This window comes from Solea senegalensis, linkage group LG4, assembly GCF_019176455.1.
Source record: "Solea senegalensis isolate Sse05_10M linkage group LG4, IFAPA_SoseM_1, whole genome shotgun sequence".
Taxonomy (NCBI): domain Eukaryota; kingdom Metazoa; phylum Chordata; class Actinopteri; order Pleuronectiformes; family Soleidae; genus Solea; species Solea senegalensis.
Window position 1 is genome coordinate 11469521 of NC_058024.1, and position 17429 is coordinate 11486949.

Sequence of the window (17429 nt, forward strand, 5' to 3'; positions counted from 1 at the left end):
ACTGACACCTCCTATTGACGATGAATCCAGGTCAGATTAGATTAAATTAATGACCTATTTAACCACATTGACATTGATCATGGCATTCTTGAAAGGCACAGTGCAGGAACAACTGAACAACGTGCATCCCTGCCCTGCTGTGTTTCATTGTACAAAATATCTTTGGTGAGAGGGATCTCCGGCAGATTTGCTGTGACACATTTGTTCCTCGAATCACTGTCAAAGAGGGAACACAAACCCGTCATTTCATGCGACATTTGATGGGTAACCTACTTTAGTTTGTTTTTGAATCTCTTCAGTTTCTCTTCAGCTTATGCTTCGCCTGACATATGGAGATATTTTTTTTAAACTACAAACTATTAAAATGAGGCAGAGACAGTGAGTGGGGGGATCAATATGGCCCTAGCTATGTGGGATAACTGACTGAAGTTTCCAATTATAGTCCTGAAGTAATTTTAACCTTCTTCAGTGAGCATGGAATAGCAGTAAACCAAACAAGAACGCTCAGATCTCACTCTGGTTCACTTCAAGGCTGCTAGAATTGCTATCACACTTTCCATTTAGTGATTCTGTCTTCTTCTGTCTTCTTTTTCTGGTGTAGAGCGTCTATCAAAGTCACAAGATGTCAAGAACGCACTGAAGCTCCATTGAATTTGATCTGAGCAATGAGGGGTTCAGACTAATTAGGCTAATTGTGGGCTCATTTTAAAGCATGGACGCTATGAGATACTTTAATGGATTTATGTGCTCCATTACTTCACACTCATGCATGGGTGTCAATTGGATATGACAGAGATCACATGAGTAAACACAGCTTAGGTGTCAAACAAACCAATCCTTCCATGTTCTACCATATCCTCCTGCCTGCGCCCAAATGTCCAAGATGACCAGGTCACTGAGTTTTTCGCTTCTTGCTCACAGACCAAAAGCTCTTGAATCAATATTTCCCTTTTTCGCTCTACATTAAAGTATCCGACGCTGTAATTAGGCACACTATGTTAAGAAGAAGTGAAGCCAGTGGGGAAGGCAGCTTGACGGAGGGCAGACTCGGAAACTGTGACTGGACCTGAGGTAGAGGATCACGGCGAGTGTGCCAAGTCACCAGAGAGCAGAAGTCCACTGCTTTCTTTCTTTACTCAGCTGCCCCCTTTGTATACTTTTTTCCAGTAAGGTTAATGTTAAACATTTGTCTCCTTAGTGTTTGTCACCAAAGGATGGCTATTGACAATGATTGCCATTTGTGTCGGTTTTATAGACATACCTAATGTTTTAGGAAATGCACAGCCTCCTGAAGGATTCACTTTATTTTTCATGGATCAAGTGTTTGCAGATGTGTGTGTGCGTGTGTGTGTGTGTGTGGAGGGGGATCTCTGCTTAATTACTTCTTAGTTCATTGTAATGACTCTCACAGATGAAATGTTAAAAAACACCTTTAAAACTCTAACCGACTTGTTTTAAGAGTTTTGAGATTCTGTATCGCCCGCATGAAAGGAGCGGCCTTCCATGCTTTGTTTTTGCCAAATCCTCAGTAATATTCTACTCAACGTTTTCACTAAATGGCCAACTGTCTTCCTGTCAACAATAACGGGTGCAGGCGCCGTAATTCGGAAGAATGTGTCACTAACGTGGCCATGACAGGGTGCAGGAGTGAACATTCCAGCATGGCCTGACACGCACATGAGGGTCATTTTAGCCTATATGGCAGTCGGGCTACTGTACATGCCAATAATATCTGCTTTATATTTAGTCCCACCATGCTGCAGCATACTGGAGTGGCAGCTGAAATTATGTTGCCTCATAACTTCCCTCTAAGTCCTGCTTTAAAAAAACAGATTAAGAGCTGACTCTGCGATTCTCCCAGAGTTCCCCATGTCATGTTGCTACTGAGTAAGTGGTCCACTGGTGTATTCATTTACATAGGACAACGGTTTGTGAGAGGGAAGGGCTGAAAATGCTTCTTTGAACTGGTCACTTGTGCTTCGTGGATGAACTAATTATAATTTAAGACCACTTGCTTGCTGCAGTTGCCTTTTATTGTGGAGGAAATCCACAGCTGTCGTTAAATCTTTAATATCCTGCAGCTAATGGGTCATTCTTAATGGTGCAAGTTAAAATGTTAGCCCTCAGCTTAAAGCGGTGGTTTGTAATGTGTTTCTGAAGTGTAGTTTTATGTTTATGTGTAGTGGATCGACAAATATATTAAGTCATCTGAGTAAAAACAGGAAAAAGTCTCACGTTGCAGGAGAGTGGAAAAGGTTGCAATAGCAGCGCCGAACATCGCACCGTCTCCTGTCTGCTGTCATCAAAGCTCCACCCTCAAAACACAATATGAACCTTGCCAGTCGACATGACAGTTTGTGACACATATGCCAGTGAATCAATCTCTTTGAAGTGACATACTGTGACGGCTTCGGACGCCACACGGGATGGATGGATTTTATCAGGGACATGAAGAGGATTTCAACAGCTTTACATACACAGTGATTTAGAAGCTGATGGACTAAAGTTGCCGTCTTTTGAGAAGCAGATTTGCTCTGAAATAGATCAGCTGTTTTGGGCCTAATGAAGATGTGAAAAAAGAGGTGTCATTAGGCCTCTAATCTCTTAACTTACACTTTCCCATCACTCCTTAATGTGAAGGGAATTGCATCATTAACTTCCTCCTGCCCCGACACCTTGCTCCATTTGTATTTTTACGTTTTTCTGCCCCTCAGTTATCTGCTAACACGAATATATTTGTCTCTGATCTGTTCTTCCTCTCTACATAACCAGCTCAATCATTCTGCCACTCACCGGGAGTCGTTGATAGATTATCATCATGAATAACCTCCTGCCCTGTCTTTGTTCACGTGTCTCTCCTCTGTCTGTCTGTATAGGAAGGTGAGACTAAAAGCACGACGGTTGTCCTTCTCCGCGAGGGTGGATCTCTGGGTTTTAACATCGTAGGAGGAAGGCCATGCGTGGTAGGTTAAAAACCGAGAGTCTCAGAGAGGTTTCATCTTCCCCGGTGATCAGCCAAGTGTCATATGGCAACTCAGGAATGACTAGCACTTACTTAAAGCACCACAGGCTCTCTCTGTACTGACTGACACAGTTTAAGACAGTGAAGCATGTGTTTTCGACTCTGTGGATAGATGGACCGCATCTATCAAGTTTTATTGTGTTTATATATTGGTCTGGTTTAGTGGATTTGGCATGACAGATTAAAAAAACTGTAATTAGTTTTATGAGAGTTAAATCTGGGATTATGGCTTTGACCGCAGTTGTTTTGTCTCTAATTGAGGGGATTTTGGTGGTGAGGTAAACACAGAGAAGGGAAAGGGTCTTTTATCGTGCCCAACCTTTCACAGCCATCATGTTTCCTGCCTCGAGGCCCCGCAACGAAAGTCATTAATGATGCCTCTTGTTCTACTGAGTGAAGGGTTGAAAATATCTCAACGCCGGTTGCAATTCACTCTTCCGTACATGGATTGTCATTCTGCAGGTCCCATTGAAACAGGACTGTGTTCAACTGTTGCAGGGTTCTTTCTTACAGCCACAGTCACATGCTTTTCCATATATTATCACAATAAAAAAAAAAAAAAATCGGTTGCTGGAAAATTTGGAAAAGTCTTTTGGTAGCTGACCTCATGATCTTGCAAATTTGCAACCTTTCTCGCTGTTGTGACAGAACCCATGTATCAAACTCAACCATAAGAACGCAGAGATAATACTTGGCTTTTCCTTTGCCCGCGAACCTCAGATCAACAGTCTGTGTTAGAAGCCATTCATTAAAATAGAAATAGCTAATATCCCTGTAGTTTTTGACACACATGTTTCATGTGGCTGTTATTTTGGCATGGCTTGGCAAGAGCAATCAGCAGCCAGGGTTTGCGGTCTGGAGAATGAGCACTTTGTCCACAGCTCTCAAGATTGGCATAATTGTAAGGCAGAGTAGTGATCTTATTGAAGCATCGCTAATTCACTGTAGACGATGGCCCTGAGAGAGGAAGCAGGCCAGAAATTATTAATTAGAATCAGCACTGTGACTGAAGTTTCTTTAAGGATCCAATTTAGTTGCTGCTCTGTAGCGTTGTCCCTGGTCTGTTTTCATACCACTTGGATTTAGTGATAAAAAAGTGAATTAACTTGTTTTGTCTCTTCAAAATAGCTTCATTCTATTTATTCAAATGTCTAGTTACTCTACTCTTCCCGGGTTCCACATTTAACATTGAAACAATACAATACAGTACAATAAATCCACAATACCTCATAACATAAGAAATGATATAATGAACTGTCTTTTCTTGGCATCAGTGGTGGGCAATCCTCTGGCTTTATGTCATGAATTTGTATTATTTGATGATAAAAGTCATCATTAGCCTTAAATGTGGAGATCATGACTTTTCGTGCTGCTCCCCTCATAGCAATGAGCCATGTTATGCCAAGAACTTGATGTCAGATATAGCTTATGTATGAGTTTTACAGGGAAAGGAGTTTTACAGGAGTTTTTCACTCAGTTTGTTTCAACTCTTACAGCTATTTCTGTCTCCCTAAGTCCCAAAACATAAACAGTTACCAGTGCTCACTTCAATTCAGTGATGGAGCCAATCTACAATTATTGCTCTACTAGAGTTTTCTGTACTTTTGTGTAAAAAGCGGTCGTGTTATGTATTGATGTCTTTGTTTTATGTAACAGCTTTGTTAAAAATGTTAAAAATGCAATATTCCATCAGCAACTGTCGCAATAGTGTGTCGTAAATGGTGTAAATAGATAGTAGACAGTCAGTTCACAGACTTGGTTGAGTTTGGATATCCTTGACAGTAAATGTCAGCACTGGAAGCAAAGGTGACAATTCAAGTGGCAACTGTGAGTCAAAAAGATTGCGCTGATTATTTTTAGAAGATCGCCCACCCTTTGAAACCGTGCTAAATTTAGTGCTGACATCAAAGCAGTTGTCAAAAATGATTCTCCACTGCTCCTGTCCTCAGCAGTCTAAACACTGGGCTGTGATTATTTTGGAGCTAATAACTGCCATTTGTTCCACAGGATGATAATGACGGCACTTCAAATGAAGGAATCTTCGTATCCAAGATCATTGAGAGCGGTCCAGCAGACAAAGAAGGTGGCCTTCAAATCCAGGACAGAATAATAGAGGTACGTGGCCTTCCTCAAAGTGTTTCCAAAAGAAACAGAAGCTGATGTGCATGTACATGTGGAACTTGGCTTATATGACAGCTGCTGCCTGGCCCCCGGTGAGATGATGAGCGCGCAACGTTTCTGTTCCAGTGACCCTTGTAAATGGCACTCCAACTGAAAATAGCAAAAGTGACAAATCAAATGAGCATTTTACATGATGAGGCTTTTATTTCAGCTCAAGGATGTAACTTGTTTCCAGACATACAGTACTTCTACCAATCGCCAGTCAGCGAAAGGCTTTATAGTCGGTTGAGCTAAACCTGAGGGGAGGATGTCTGCCTTTGATTTTGCTGACTGAGATCATGGCCCTGTGTTCTTTTACTGTAAATCCCCTATGACAGAGCTGCAGCGCGGTATCCTCCTCTCGCCTTAAAACAGAATCTTGTGTGGAAAAGCCAACTCACCCTAAGGTCAACTGGAGGGATGATTTGAGAAACTCAACAACACAAAGGTTGCTTTTAGGGAACGGTTGTCCGCGACAAACTTGCACAATGGCTGCATTGAACACAGAGGTTTGTGTGGATTACAAGTGTGTATTACCACGTGCCGCGTGATGACAAATATGGTTTGTTGCTGGGTTTATTGTCAAACCTCAGCGAAATTGCTTCGGAGCTTTATGAGCAGCGCATTGCACACAGAGATGTTTGTGGAAAATGTTTACAAGTAAAGATGACTCCGACATCTGGACTGTGTTGATCACTACATTTATGTTGATTCGCTAACAACATAGTGCCACAAGTCCGCTGGCACATGCCTCGCCCCGGAGTTTGAAGTAGTATTGTATATACGGCGAACACCGTGACTAGGACGTGACATAGTAGTCCTCATTCATTCCTCCGTCTTCAAGTAACACAATCAAGGGTCTGGAAGCTCACTGCAACTTGAGATTTGTCATGAGATCCCTTAACAAAGGACAGGTTGAACCAGCAATACACTTGGATCATGGGGGTTTGAGGTCAAAAGAGTCTGCAAGTGGGCCACAAGCTAGAGGCCACGAGCTTGATGACGAAGTGGAAGTGTATCTTTGCGCTCATCTTTGCAGTGTCTGTTTTTATGAGCTTGCGTGCATGTGTGAGCACAAGACAGTCGGGGAGTCATGTTAATGGGCCAGATGTTGCCGTTACTTGAGATGATATCTTGTGTAGGATTTAGTGTTGCGATTGCCACTCGCAGCCATTTATTATGAGTCGGCTATATAGCTCGGGGATCATTTTGCACTTATGTTCGTCTTGTTGTCGAGCTATTGTAAATGAAGTCACGAAATCTTCCGAACAAGAACATATGAGCAGAGAGGACGTGAAGAGCCCGAGGAGGTCGCGAAGCACCCTATTAAGTGACCTGCTCTTTTCAGGAGATGACGGATTACACGACAATACCCAAACAAAATAAATCATTCAGCCATTGAGACAAAAATGTATAGAAAATGCAGAGTAGTGTTTTACATTTGTGCTTTTCAGTGGATAGGAAACCTGATAGTGAAGGTGGTTCATATTTCTAAGACTCTTTGTTGGGTGGTTTCAGCAAAAAAAAAAGGTTTTTTTAGACCACGATATGAAATGTAATGTTTGTTGTTGAGCAGGTTGCATGTTTAACCTCAGGTGATTGGATGTATATAGTCATTTATCAAGGGAATTTAATCCCAAGCAACCGAAGGCAGTTTCATCCACATGCTTTGAGCTTGTGGGATCAAACTAACAGTTTGTGACTTCAGCCAAGGGAGCATCCTATGCGGGGTGCAGTGCTTTAGAAAAACAGATGTCTTCAAATCAGGTTTCACATCACAAACCTCAGGAATGTCTTTGCAGACAAATACTGCCTGACCTCACACAGAGACGCATAGGCAATAAGAAATGTATTATTATTATTATTCAATACATTGATTTCTACCCCGCCTTTTGCCCTATGTTAGCTTGGATTGGCACAAACACCGCCCTGCAACCCTCATGTGCAGGTTAAGATAAAGCGGTAGGAGATGGATATTGATGATTTGTTCAAATAACATTTGACAACAGCAATTATCTAGAAATTAAACCAGTCATTTTATTTTATTGATGAGTCACTTCGTTGGTTCAGCAGGACTTAGCAATGTGATGGCGTAATTTCCCCCCAGTTGTCACATTTTTGCCAGTTAAACTTTTAAAATTTACCACTTTGTGATTCTCAATGAGTGAGTTACTATTTGACCAGTTTCACATTCCATTCTTTACTGTTGACTAGGGCTGCAACTATCAATTATTTTCATAACTGAGTAATCTGGTGATTGTTTTCTAAATTAACTGACTTGTTCGGTTCGTAAAATGTCAGCAAATTGTGGTGTTCTGGAACGTCTTGTTTTGTCCACAAATGAAAATGATTCAGTCTTAATGATTTATTTGTGATATGAAGCAAATATATATGTTCACTTTTAAGAAGCTGCAAAATCAGAAATCTTGTTTTAGTTCTTGAAAACAAAAAAAACTTGATTGATGGATCAAAATGTAGTTATCGATCCATAACAGATCAATCACTTCAGCAATACTGTTGACATAAAGATATTGATGAGTGCTGCGTTAGAATTGTCAATGTGTCATTCGTTGCGTCACTGCCGTCATTTTCCGTGACGGTGAAATGGAAAAGGTTTGTGTTCATGTGGAACACGTGAAACGTGGCTCACAAAAACGTACCGGGGTGAACATTTTGACAGCCTAGCATAATGTTGTTATGGGGATCAACCTCTTTGTAAAAGGACAATCATATTACACGGAGAAGTGAAAAGTGTTTCCACCTAAGCAGACAGAAAAACCACAGCTTTGACAACCACTACAGAGCTGTTTTCTCTTCCTGTAGTCGAGGTGTTAGTTCCACTAAGTCTACATGGAGGTAACATGTACATGGTGATCCACAGCTAGTCCTTCTATAACAGGCTCTTAGCGGGGGAGTGTGATAGCAGATGGCTGTCCTCTAACTGAGCTACAGACTGGTATAATTCAGCACATGAATGCCTCCTTGTTCAATCCAGACATTTTTCTCATAAAAACCTTTGAGCCGTGTTTGCTTTTGCTCCGCATGTTAAAACGTCTTAGCACTCTTGGTCAGGATCTGTCCACTAAGGTTTGATAAATATGTTCGGATTCATCAGAGGTTCTTGTCCAGAATGGATAACTTTCTTTGTATGTAATCACGTACTCTATCATTTTTTATTTTTGTTTTTTTTGTCCACTGAATATATGGAAGCAGTTTGTCTTCTCTCCTGTCTCACACCAAGCACTGCTAGACGTGCGGCAAAAGTTTGTTGCTTAGTATATTCCCATAGAAATGACTTTCCTCAATCTTTTTGCTTGTGCGATATGACTAAGCCGGTGTTGCAATCTCAGAATGTTCATGTCTGAGCTCTCGGGAAGAAAGTAATGCTTCTGTCTGCGTAGACTTCTGAGTTTGAAAATAGGAAGAGAATGGAGACGCCAGGCTGCCGTTGTAAATGTCGCCTTGTAAATCCTCCGCAAACATTTTTAGGTCGCAGAAGGTGACCAACAACAAGTGCTTTAAAATAAACTGACATTGGTAGATGTTTTTGGCTTGGACAGGGACCAGCCAGTAGGAAAGTGTCCTCGCTATGATGATGTTCACATCAATTTATAAACTGGATGTCATTTGATTTAAGAAGTGGGACTTGAGTACTGATTTTATTCAGTGTCTTAAACTTGGGCCAAAAATAGCAGTAATGTTTGTGCTGGCACAGTTCTGTCGCAGATGATGCAAGTCGAATTCACTTACAGTTACATCTGTTCATTTAACCTGTTTGAGATGCATAACGTTTTTTTGCTTGATTGCATTAAGGGACAGCAGGAGGAATGTAGTGGAAAACAGTTGGGGGTCACAATTAAACGTGTCTGCAATGCAAAATAAGCTGCTCTAAATACAGGGACTTCATTGGCAGGAAGCATTATAAGTCCCTATAGCCCAAGTTAACTGTGGTTGATAAAGTACTGTGTGGCTTAAATTATTGACATTGTTCAAGCTTTACACTTTGAGAAGAGGGAGATTACTTATTATATCAGAGATGGACGTACTCAAGGCAGCACATCTGTAGTTTCTTTCTTGCCATTAGCTGTGTGAGTTGCGAGGTGACCCACAGTGAGCCACTAAACACCTCAAACCTCCCTGCAGTTACTCATGTATCAAATCACCAGGCCTGAGACGGCTCAAAAGCCAGTGAGACAGCACTTAGCAGTGAGTGACAGACAGGCAAAGTGAGCTCTGTTGGAGGTGGGTCTGGAGTGTGCATGTTAATGAGCCTTTATCCCGTCTTTGGTGTCAGACTCTCCATCCAAGGTGAGAAAGAATGAGGTATTTGAAGAATTTTATGAGAAACGTTAAAGACAAAGCTGATAATTATTTCAAGATTTTTTTTTCCCCTCATGCATTCCTGATGATTGGAAGGCTGTTGGGTCAAAAAAGGCAGTTTAATCAGCCATTTAAAAAAAAACAAAGCAATCAGCATTGGCTAACGTTTTTGTTTTTGGGTAACTTTCACTAAATCCCACGCAGTCATTGGAACTTAATTTATCATCAACAAATTCATTTTACAAAGTTGTTGGTTTTTTGATAACCTGAATAATTATTATTATTATTATTTTTTTTTTATTATTATTATTTTTATTCATAATATGCAAGTGCACTGCAGTGAGGCACAACATCCAGATTGAAGAGACACATCATACATGCTGTTTAAGAGAGGTTTAAGTAGAGCATTTTTTTGATTCATATGTTTTTAATTAAACTGTTGTATTTTATCGGATGAAGGGGGAAAAAAACTAACTTTTTTTCCACCATCCTCTGTACTGGTTTCCAAAGATCGACATTGACCAGAGAAAAACCTGTTACTGTTGACCTCTAGTTAAATGGTAAATTCAATAAGAAATCAGGAATAAAATTGACAGTTACACAACAACTTTCTAACTGTGTATCTAGTGTTCCATCAGACGTCCTGGATTTAAAAAAAAAAGAAAGAAGAGGAGAATGGTGTGATTGACTCAGTGTCACGAATAACATAGCACATGGCACCCTCATTATGACATGTGCCAAAAGTTTCCCAGGTGTTATTTCTGACCCAGAGGGCGATGAGGACAGTTGTTACCCTAAGGGGGATCACATGTTGTTTGGCATTTCTGAGGCAAAAAGCAGATCTTTGTTAGGCTCTTTATTAAATTTTCGGCCCCGTGTGCAGGCAGTGTGTTTTTCCCTCGCACAATGTGGCCCTGCTCTGCTGCTCCTTGTCTGACCAAAGACAGGATGAATCCACCAGCCAATCCTTTCAAGCAAGCCACATTCCTGTGCCCCGTGGTCCAGCCGAGGCAGGAACGGGACATTAACAACAAATCTTAACTTTAAAAGAGTCTGTAATCAGCTTCTGGTGGAAGCTGCTGCCCTTTGCAGAGTTTGTTGTAAGAAGTGAGGACAAGTACATCTTTGTTTTGCAGCACTCCACATGAGGAGACGGGGAGTTTTTAAGATGTGGAGTCGTCTCAGTCGAGAGATGGTGTGAGGTGAACTTACACTTCACTCCAGCCAAAAATTTGCTTTTGTCTCACTCCCTCACCACACACACAGAATATTGTATTTTCCACTCAGGTTTAAACAGCTTGCGTCCTCAAAGCCGTGCCGATGCCTGATGATTTTTGTGGAGACGCACAGTCTGGGCCTACTGTAAATGTGTTTGCTCAGCTCCAACACGGTCTCTGCCGGCTCCTTGTTCGTTGGAGCTTGTGGCTTAATTTATGGCTTTTAAAAGGTTTTTGAAGGGGAGCAGAAATAGACAGGTGTAATTAAGGCTAATTTTCCTGCCAATCAATCACAGGCCTTGTGTAAATGGATCAGCAACAATCGGCTCAGGTTGCTCCGCCAGCTGCTCCTTGTGTCAGCTCCTGACCCCCAAGCACAGACTGCCCACTGACTCCTAATTAACTACCCTCAATTAAACCCTAATAGGCTGATTAACAGACCTTTAGTTGTGCTGTAATGGCCCGTCGTTTCCTCCCAGTGCCCCTCTGAAATGCATCCTGACTGCAGCATGTTAATCACCGCCCACTCTCTCTTTCTCTCTCTATCGCTCTCTATCACTCTCCATCGCTCTCCCCAACACTCTGTCCCTACCAATGTCTCCCTCCATCTCTCTGTCTACCGGGGCAGAGACTGGGCTTCGCACACTTGAATTCCTGAGACAGAAAGTCAGGCGCCATTTAAACAGATAAACAGACTGACAGGCAGATAAAGTGAAAATAAATAAATAAATAAGAAGTGCCTGTAACTCTATCGCTTTAAGCTTTTCAACACACTTTCTAACAAAAGTATGACAAGTGCCTGGGAATTTGAACTTACTATTAGGACAAACAGTAACATAGCCTCGTAACCAAGCAAAAGTACACGTTAGTGCAGTTTTACTAGCCAAAACATCCTCTAGCATGTGGAGTTGAGCTTTAAAGTTCCTTCTTTACCTTGGAAGCAGCATTTGGCACAAGAGTCTTATATCCTCCTCCGTTCGGTAGCTTTCAGTCCTATCTCAATTTTCAGCTTTCAGGAACTCCAGAACAGCTATTAAATCAACAGTCCCTAGTCTGCTACAGAGCTCTTAACTTCTTAACTTGTTTGTGGTTTTCTTTGTCATGTGTGCATGTTTTTTTTAGAGATGCAAATATTTGACAACCACTAAAAATGACATTTTCAACTAGTGTTTTACTGGTTTGTAATTATAGATGTCAGTCAAGCACGCATACCAAAGTATTTTCTGGGTCCAGCTTCTCAAATGTGAACATGTAATGCTTTTCTTTGTCACATGGTAGAAACCTGTACACCTTTTGACTTTGGAAAACAAATAATTGGCAGTTGATAAAAAAATAATCAGTATTTTCAGCCAAAATATAACCCATAAAACTCTGCACACGAGATATGTTTTGCCAAACTGACAGCAAAGAAATCTGTTAATATTCTATTCTCTCTGTCTATTAATTTTATGATCACAGCCTGTATCTCACAGGGGATCCCAACAGAAATGAGAGACAGTGGCACAGTCCTAAAACCATCGGCTTTTCATTAGAGTTATCCTTCTGTTGCGTCGGCCACAGTTTAAAATGAGTCTTGATCTAAGAAGTTGTAAATCTTTGCTTTCTGCTGCAGACGAGACAAAGCTCACTCATCTGTACATGAGGGACAGAAATGGCACTAGACAGTAAAATACTGTGACATTCGATCAAATGAACAGCACTCGACATTAAGCCTGTATGGAGAAAGTTTGCTGTATTCCTGTTAGAGTTGATGGCAAACATTAAAATTAAACTGGGACTGGTGATAGAGAAAATGCGCCTTGCAGAGAAATTAATTAGGTGGAGAAACCGCATAAATCACCAAATGCTGACAAGCATGCATCTTTGTCTTTTTTTCCCTGTTTGGACTGTTACATAAACTTATTTGTGTATAATTTCAGCCGAACAAGGCGCACACTTAAATGTCATCTGACTCAACAACTGGATTCTTGTGAGACTTGTTTTATGACCAGTGCCAACATCATGAGGATACACGGAGGGACTTTCCTGTTTTACTGCACAGATTCTGTCTCTGACTTGTTGGCAACAGTTTTTTTTTTTTGAAATGTCTAAAGGCCGACAGCAAACGAAACTGGGCTTGTGAGGCACTGTGTGAACCAGCATCAGCCCTTCAGTAGATTATAGGTTATGGATTTTGTTCATCTATCAAAATGCCAGTGTACGCTTGTCTCCCTCTCATATGGAACCACTACAGTCGCTGCTCCGTTGTGATGATGAAGTGGACCTCGTTTCTTTTCCCACTGCTTTGTAGGACTTTAATCCCAACTCAACGTTAATCATGTACAGTAGGTTCCAACTCTTTTTTTTTTCCTGTGACATAAACAGTCAAACATAAAAGGTTTATGAAATCTGATTCCAGCTCTGAGCTTTAACTCATGTCTGCCCTTAAAATCTCAATAAATCCCACTCTGAAGCACTTTGTCTAAACTTCTAAACTCATTAAACTTCCTCGCAAGTTAACAAAAAAAAGTGCAAGGCTGGCCATCTACAAGGGCAGTGGGGTGATTTACATGAGTACAGGGTCAGAGTTAATTATTTTAGCATTAATGCTTCGAGCTTACTTGAATTACTTACTTTACATTCTCAGGGAGGTGAAGGGACGTGCTTCAGGTTGCTGCCCTTGCTTCTGGGGGCAGACAGTGTCACGGTGTGATGAATGTGGTGAATTATATGTTACACATGTGCGTTCAGCAGTCCTCTGCGCTAAAGCTCAGCTAAATGTAAATGCGTAGGAGCAGCACAGTGCACTTGACCCCTGATATGGACATTCTGCCTCCTGTTATGGTGGTGGGGAATCTTAAAAGCCCATTTTACTTCAGCATACACAGCCTAGAAGTGCACCCCCATGTCTGAAGTAATGGCCCAGCAAAGGGTGCTGTGAGGGCAGCTTGGCTTCAGATCCATTTTGAATGCCAATCAGAAAAAAAGGGGGCTATATTATGTTGTGAAAATATAGGACACAAGTAACACAAAGTTTTTAAAACTTCACTAATGTTTAGCTGTATTCACTGACAGCGAAATGTGAAACATATGTTCAGCTTGTAGTTATTTAAATATGGACGAAATATTCGAATAAATAGATGTTCTGAACATCACTAACATCTTCTGGTATCTTTTATTTACTGAAACATTTCATAATTTAGTGGTGCATGACTTAGCCTCATATGAATAAGTAGAGTACTGGCACTTGTTTTTTTCCCTACTTCACACATTGCACCAAAGCATCTGAAAAGAGCCGTGTGCTAGTATCACGAGATATCCAAGACGGATGTTTCACCTCACATCAGCAATAGTAAATGACATCATCATGTTTGTGTGTGTGTGTGTGTGTGGGCGGGGAGAATAACTGAACGTCTTTAAAGAGTCACGTAATATTTGATCTTGAAAAAGCATCAGTGCTGTTCCTTGTACCTAGACAGTATGAACTGCCTGTGGAAATCTTTTGAAAGTTTTGGCACTAACATTTGCTTCAACTCATGGAAGAGTTTTGGAAATGATTATTTTTGATGGTCCAACATCAAGGTCAACCTGACCTCAGAAATCACCTATTTTGCCTTGTTATTGTGACGCCCCAGGATCAAAATGAGAGAATTTCATGACCTTTGGTATGAACATTCACGTTTACTTGGATTAAGAGATAAACTGAATAGATTTGTGTGGTCAAAGTAGATTTAAGTAGACGTCACATACCTTTAATGGCTTGCCAATGTGCTGTTTTAAGAATACAAAGAGCACACAAGCACATGTTAATTGAGTCTGAATTGCATGCATTGCTGAACTGAACTGAACTGAACTTTCACTTCAATAAAAAACTAAATCTCTGTACATTCAGAACAATAGCATGACAAAACTGTATCACCCTCTCACATCCAAAGCACCAGCCTGACCTTCAGAGCAAGTGTGAAAATATTCAGAACACTAATCAGGCTGCAACTCTGAGGTCATATCCGACACTGTTGCCAACAGATGTTAGATTTTATTTGGGCTTAACAGATGCAAAGCACACTGACATCACTGTACATAATTGTCCCTCCTCTACGTGACAGATGTTCACTAATATCTAAGCTAATTGGACCTCAGGAACTCTTCTATAACACAAATTTCCTTATTTAGTTCTGCAGTGTGAAATGGATACAAACACCTGCTGTCTTTTTTCCTCTGCTTTTTTCTTTGCTGACTAATGCTGATGACACACCACGCTGTAGAATTGCCAGTGCTCCCAGCTTCTCATGAGAAGGTCTGCAGCTCCCCTCCATTCAACAGCCATGTAGTGGAACCGTCCGCCGCTGCGCTGCCCTTTCTCATGCAAATGTGTGCAAATAGAAAACATTGTTCATAAGCGTGGTTCTCTGTCTGTTACGCCACCCTGTGTTGGCCTTTCTCTTGTTCCCCTGGGAGAGATGTTTCTTTTTCAACTGTTACCTCTTTGTCTCATTCAAGACTTCCTCTTCCTATAAAAAAAAAGAAAAAAGAAAACACATCCTGGAGGAATGGCCGGAGCTGGCTCATTGAGCAAGCTTTTCAGGGAGTGGGAGAGAAAAAAAAAAAAGAGAGACGTTCTCCAGGCGCCTCCCACAGACATCCTATCCTCAGAGGATGAGTTATTCTGTAGTGGGAAGTGAAGTGTTCTCTCTCCCTTTTACTCCCCTCTCTCTGAGAATATACAGTGCATGTGCTCTCATTGAGGACACTTTCCACTTTGCTTCTTTGTCACATGGAAATCACAGCTTTTTCTGAATCATCTTTCTGTATTTGTGGATATACTGTGCCAACTTGCCATGCATCATTTTGATAAGATCATGCAATGTCACAACATTTGCCAAGATTTTGGGGTAATGATTGAGTCTTCTCCAGCACATCCAAAGATTCTCATTGGGGCTCAGGACTGGACTCTAATAACTACAGGTATCCTGAACCATTCGTGTACACTTGGAGCCTGATAAATCCTGACATTTTGGGGCGCATGACTTTGCTGAACCTAGACCTGACCAACTGAAGCAACCCCATATCCTAACACTGCTCTGCAGGCTTCTACCTCGGCACTTACCCAAATATCACAAACAGATGTGACTTTATGTATAATTTGAAAGAAGCTGCCATGACTTTGAATCTCACTATTCAATACCCACTTGTGAATAGGTGTTCAGTTTTGTAGTAAAAACATGGAATACACTACTGCGTTTGAGCATGAGCTTGGTTTTAATAAAGGCACATGTTTAATAACTTGTCCCCTCTATTTGCTCTGATCTGCTCTGCATTTTGTCCTGCCACTTCGTACCTGGGGTTTAAGAGGTTGTGTCCACACATTCCTGTAGATTAGTACGGTAGTGCTTAGGCAGAGAAAATAACTGGCAGGCTCAGGAGAAGCCCAGGACCACCGGCCGAGAGCACAGAGCCCCGTGCCAAGGGCAACGCCAAGGTGTCAATAAAGGTACCTGTGCTCCCCGCTAACAGAGGGGTGCATTGATCACAACCTCAGCAAGAAGACACTATGTAGCTTTTAATCAGCAAGTAATGCCAGCGGACACAAAATGTCTGCCATTTTGCTGCGTCTTGGAGTGAAAGCCACAACGATTCCCCCCCCCACCCTTCTCCCCTCTGTGTTCCAGCCTACCACTTGGCCAAATGTGTGATTGATATGTGCAGGTGGTAAAGGATATCCCCCTGAGGAAGAAGTTCAAGCTAACTTAAAAGAGAATATTTTCCCTCCTCGCCATCTTATGAAAACAGTAGTCTGCAAGCTAAAGTCAGAGAAGGCCAGGGGAAAAAAAAGAGTGTAATTTAATGTCTAATGTCTCTCACGTCATGCCTGTCCTGGCCGGACAATAGGCCTTTGTAAGTCCTTTGAAGGCGCTTTTTTTAAAAAAAAACACACTCATAACACCATAAGCCCAGCTGCCTTGGGCTCACTTTTAAATACAGGGAAATTAAGCCTTTTGTCATTCGAGTTTCCACACTCCCCTCTACTGTGACAGTTGAAAATAAATGGAAGGAGGGTGCCAATGCCAAGAGAGAAGATGGAAAATTGTTTTGCAGTGTAAAGCAGGGAGCTTTTTCTTGTGCAGCGTGCACATAAGCTGGGAAGAAAACTTGGAGTTGAAATACAATCATGTAGCATACCTGGCGTAAAGATTACGTTTTAAGCTCCAGGTATGGTCCAAAAGGAAGCAGAATTGGCTTGTGAAAATGTTTAGGTTTTGTCCACAGAGGACCTATCCTATTGTATTTGGACAATTTGTCTGTAGCATTAGGGTTAACACACGTCTTGAAATTTTGATTGCTGCTCTGTCTGTATCTTTACTCTAGGTCACCACCATCCCTCAGACACAACCCAGATTTACACCAGATACCTATTTTCTCTTTTGTTTTCATATCCTATGCCATCACCGAGACTTATTCTGCCAGGACATGCACTTGTGGTGATAACACACAAAAAGGCATATTATGAAAAAAAAAAGAGAGCTCAGGAATCCTGCTACCTTAAGCAGGCTCAATGCAGATGAAGGGGAATTTGGCCACAAGAAGTTGGAAATGGCATGCTCACTTTTGCCTTGAAATCCCTTCAGTAGATGCTTTATTTTACAAATATGTACCAAAGAATCTGGAAGAATGGGAATCTAATTATCTTTTTTTTCTTAGCCATTATGAAAGGAGACAGCCTGTGGACTCTC

At 41.4% G+C, this 17429-nt stretch overlaps 1 protein-coding gene across 2 annotated transcripts in view; it reads left to right on the forward strand.

Annotated features, from left to right (window-relative positions):
* The window catches only part of pdzrn3b (PDZ domain containing RING finger 3b), a 100932-nt gene that overhangs the window by 5744 nt on the left and 77759 nt on the right, over positions 1-17429 (forward strand). Inside the window, exons 2-3 of one of the 2 annotated variants that reach the window (XM_044024310.1) lie at positions 2877-2963; positions 5030-5137. In XM_044024310.1, the coding sequence (XP_043880245.1) occupies positions 2877-2963; positions 5030-5137 (195 nt within the window). The remainder of the gene's footprint in view (positions 1-2876; positions 2964-5029; positions 5138-17429) is intronic. The other variant, XM_044024311.1, reaches the window with a different exon arrangement.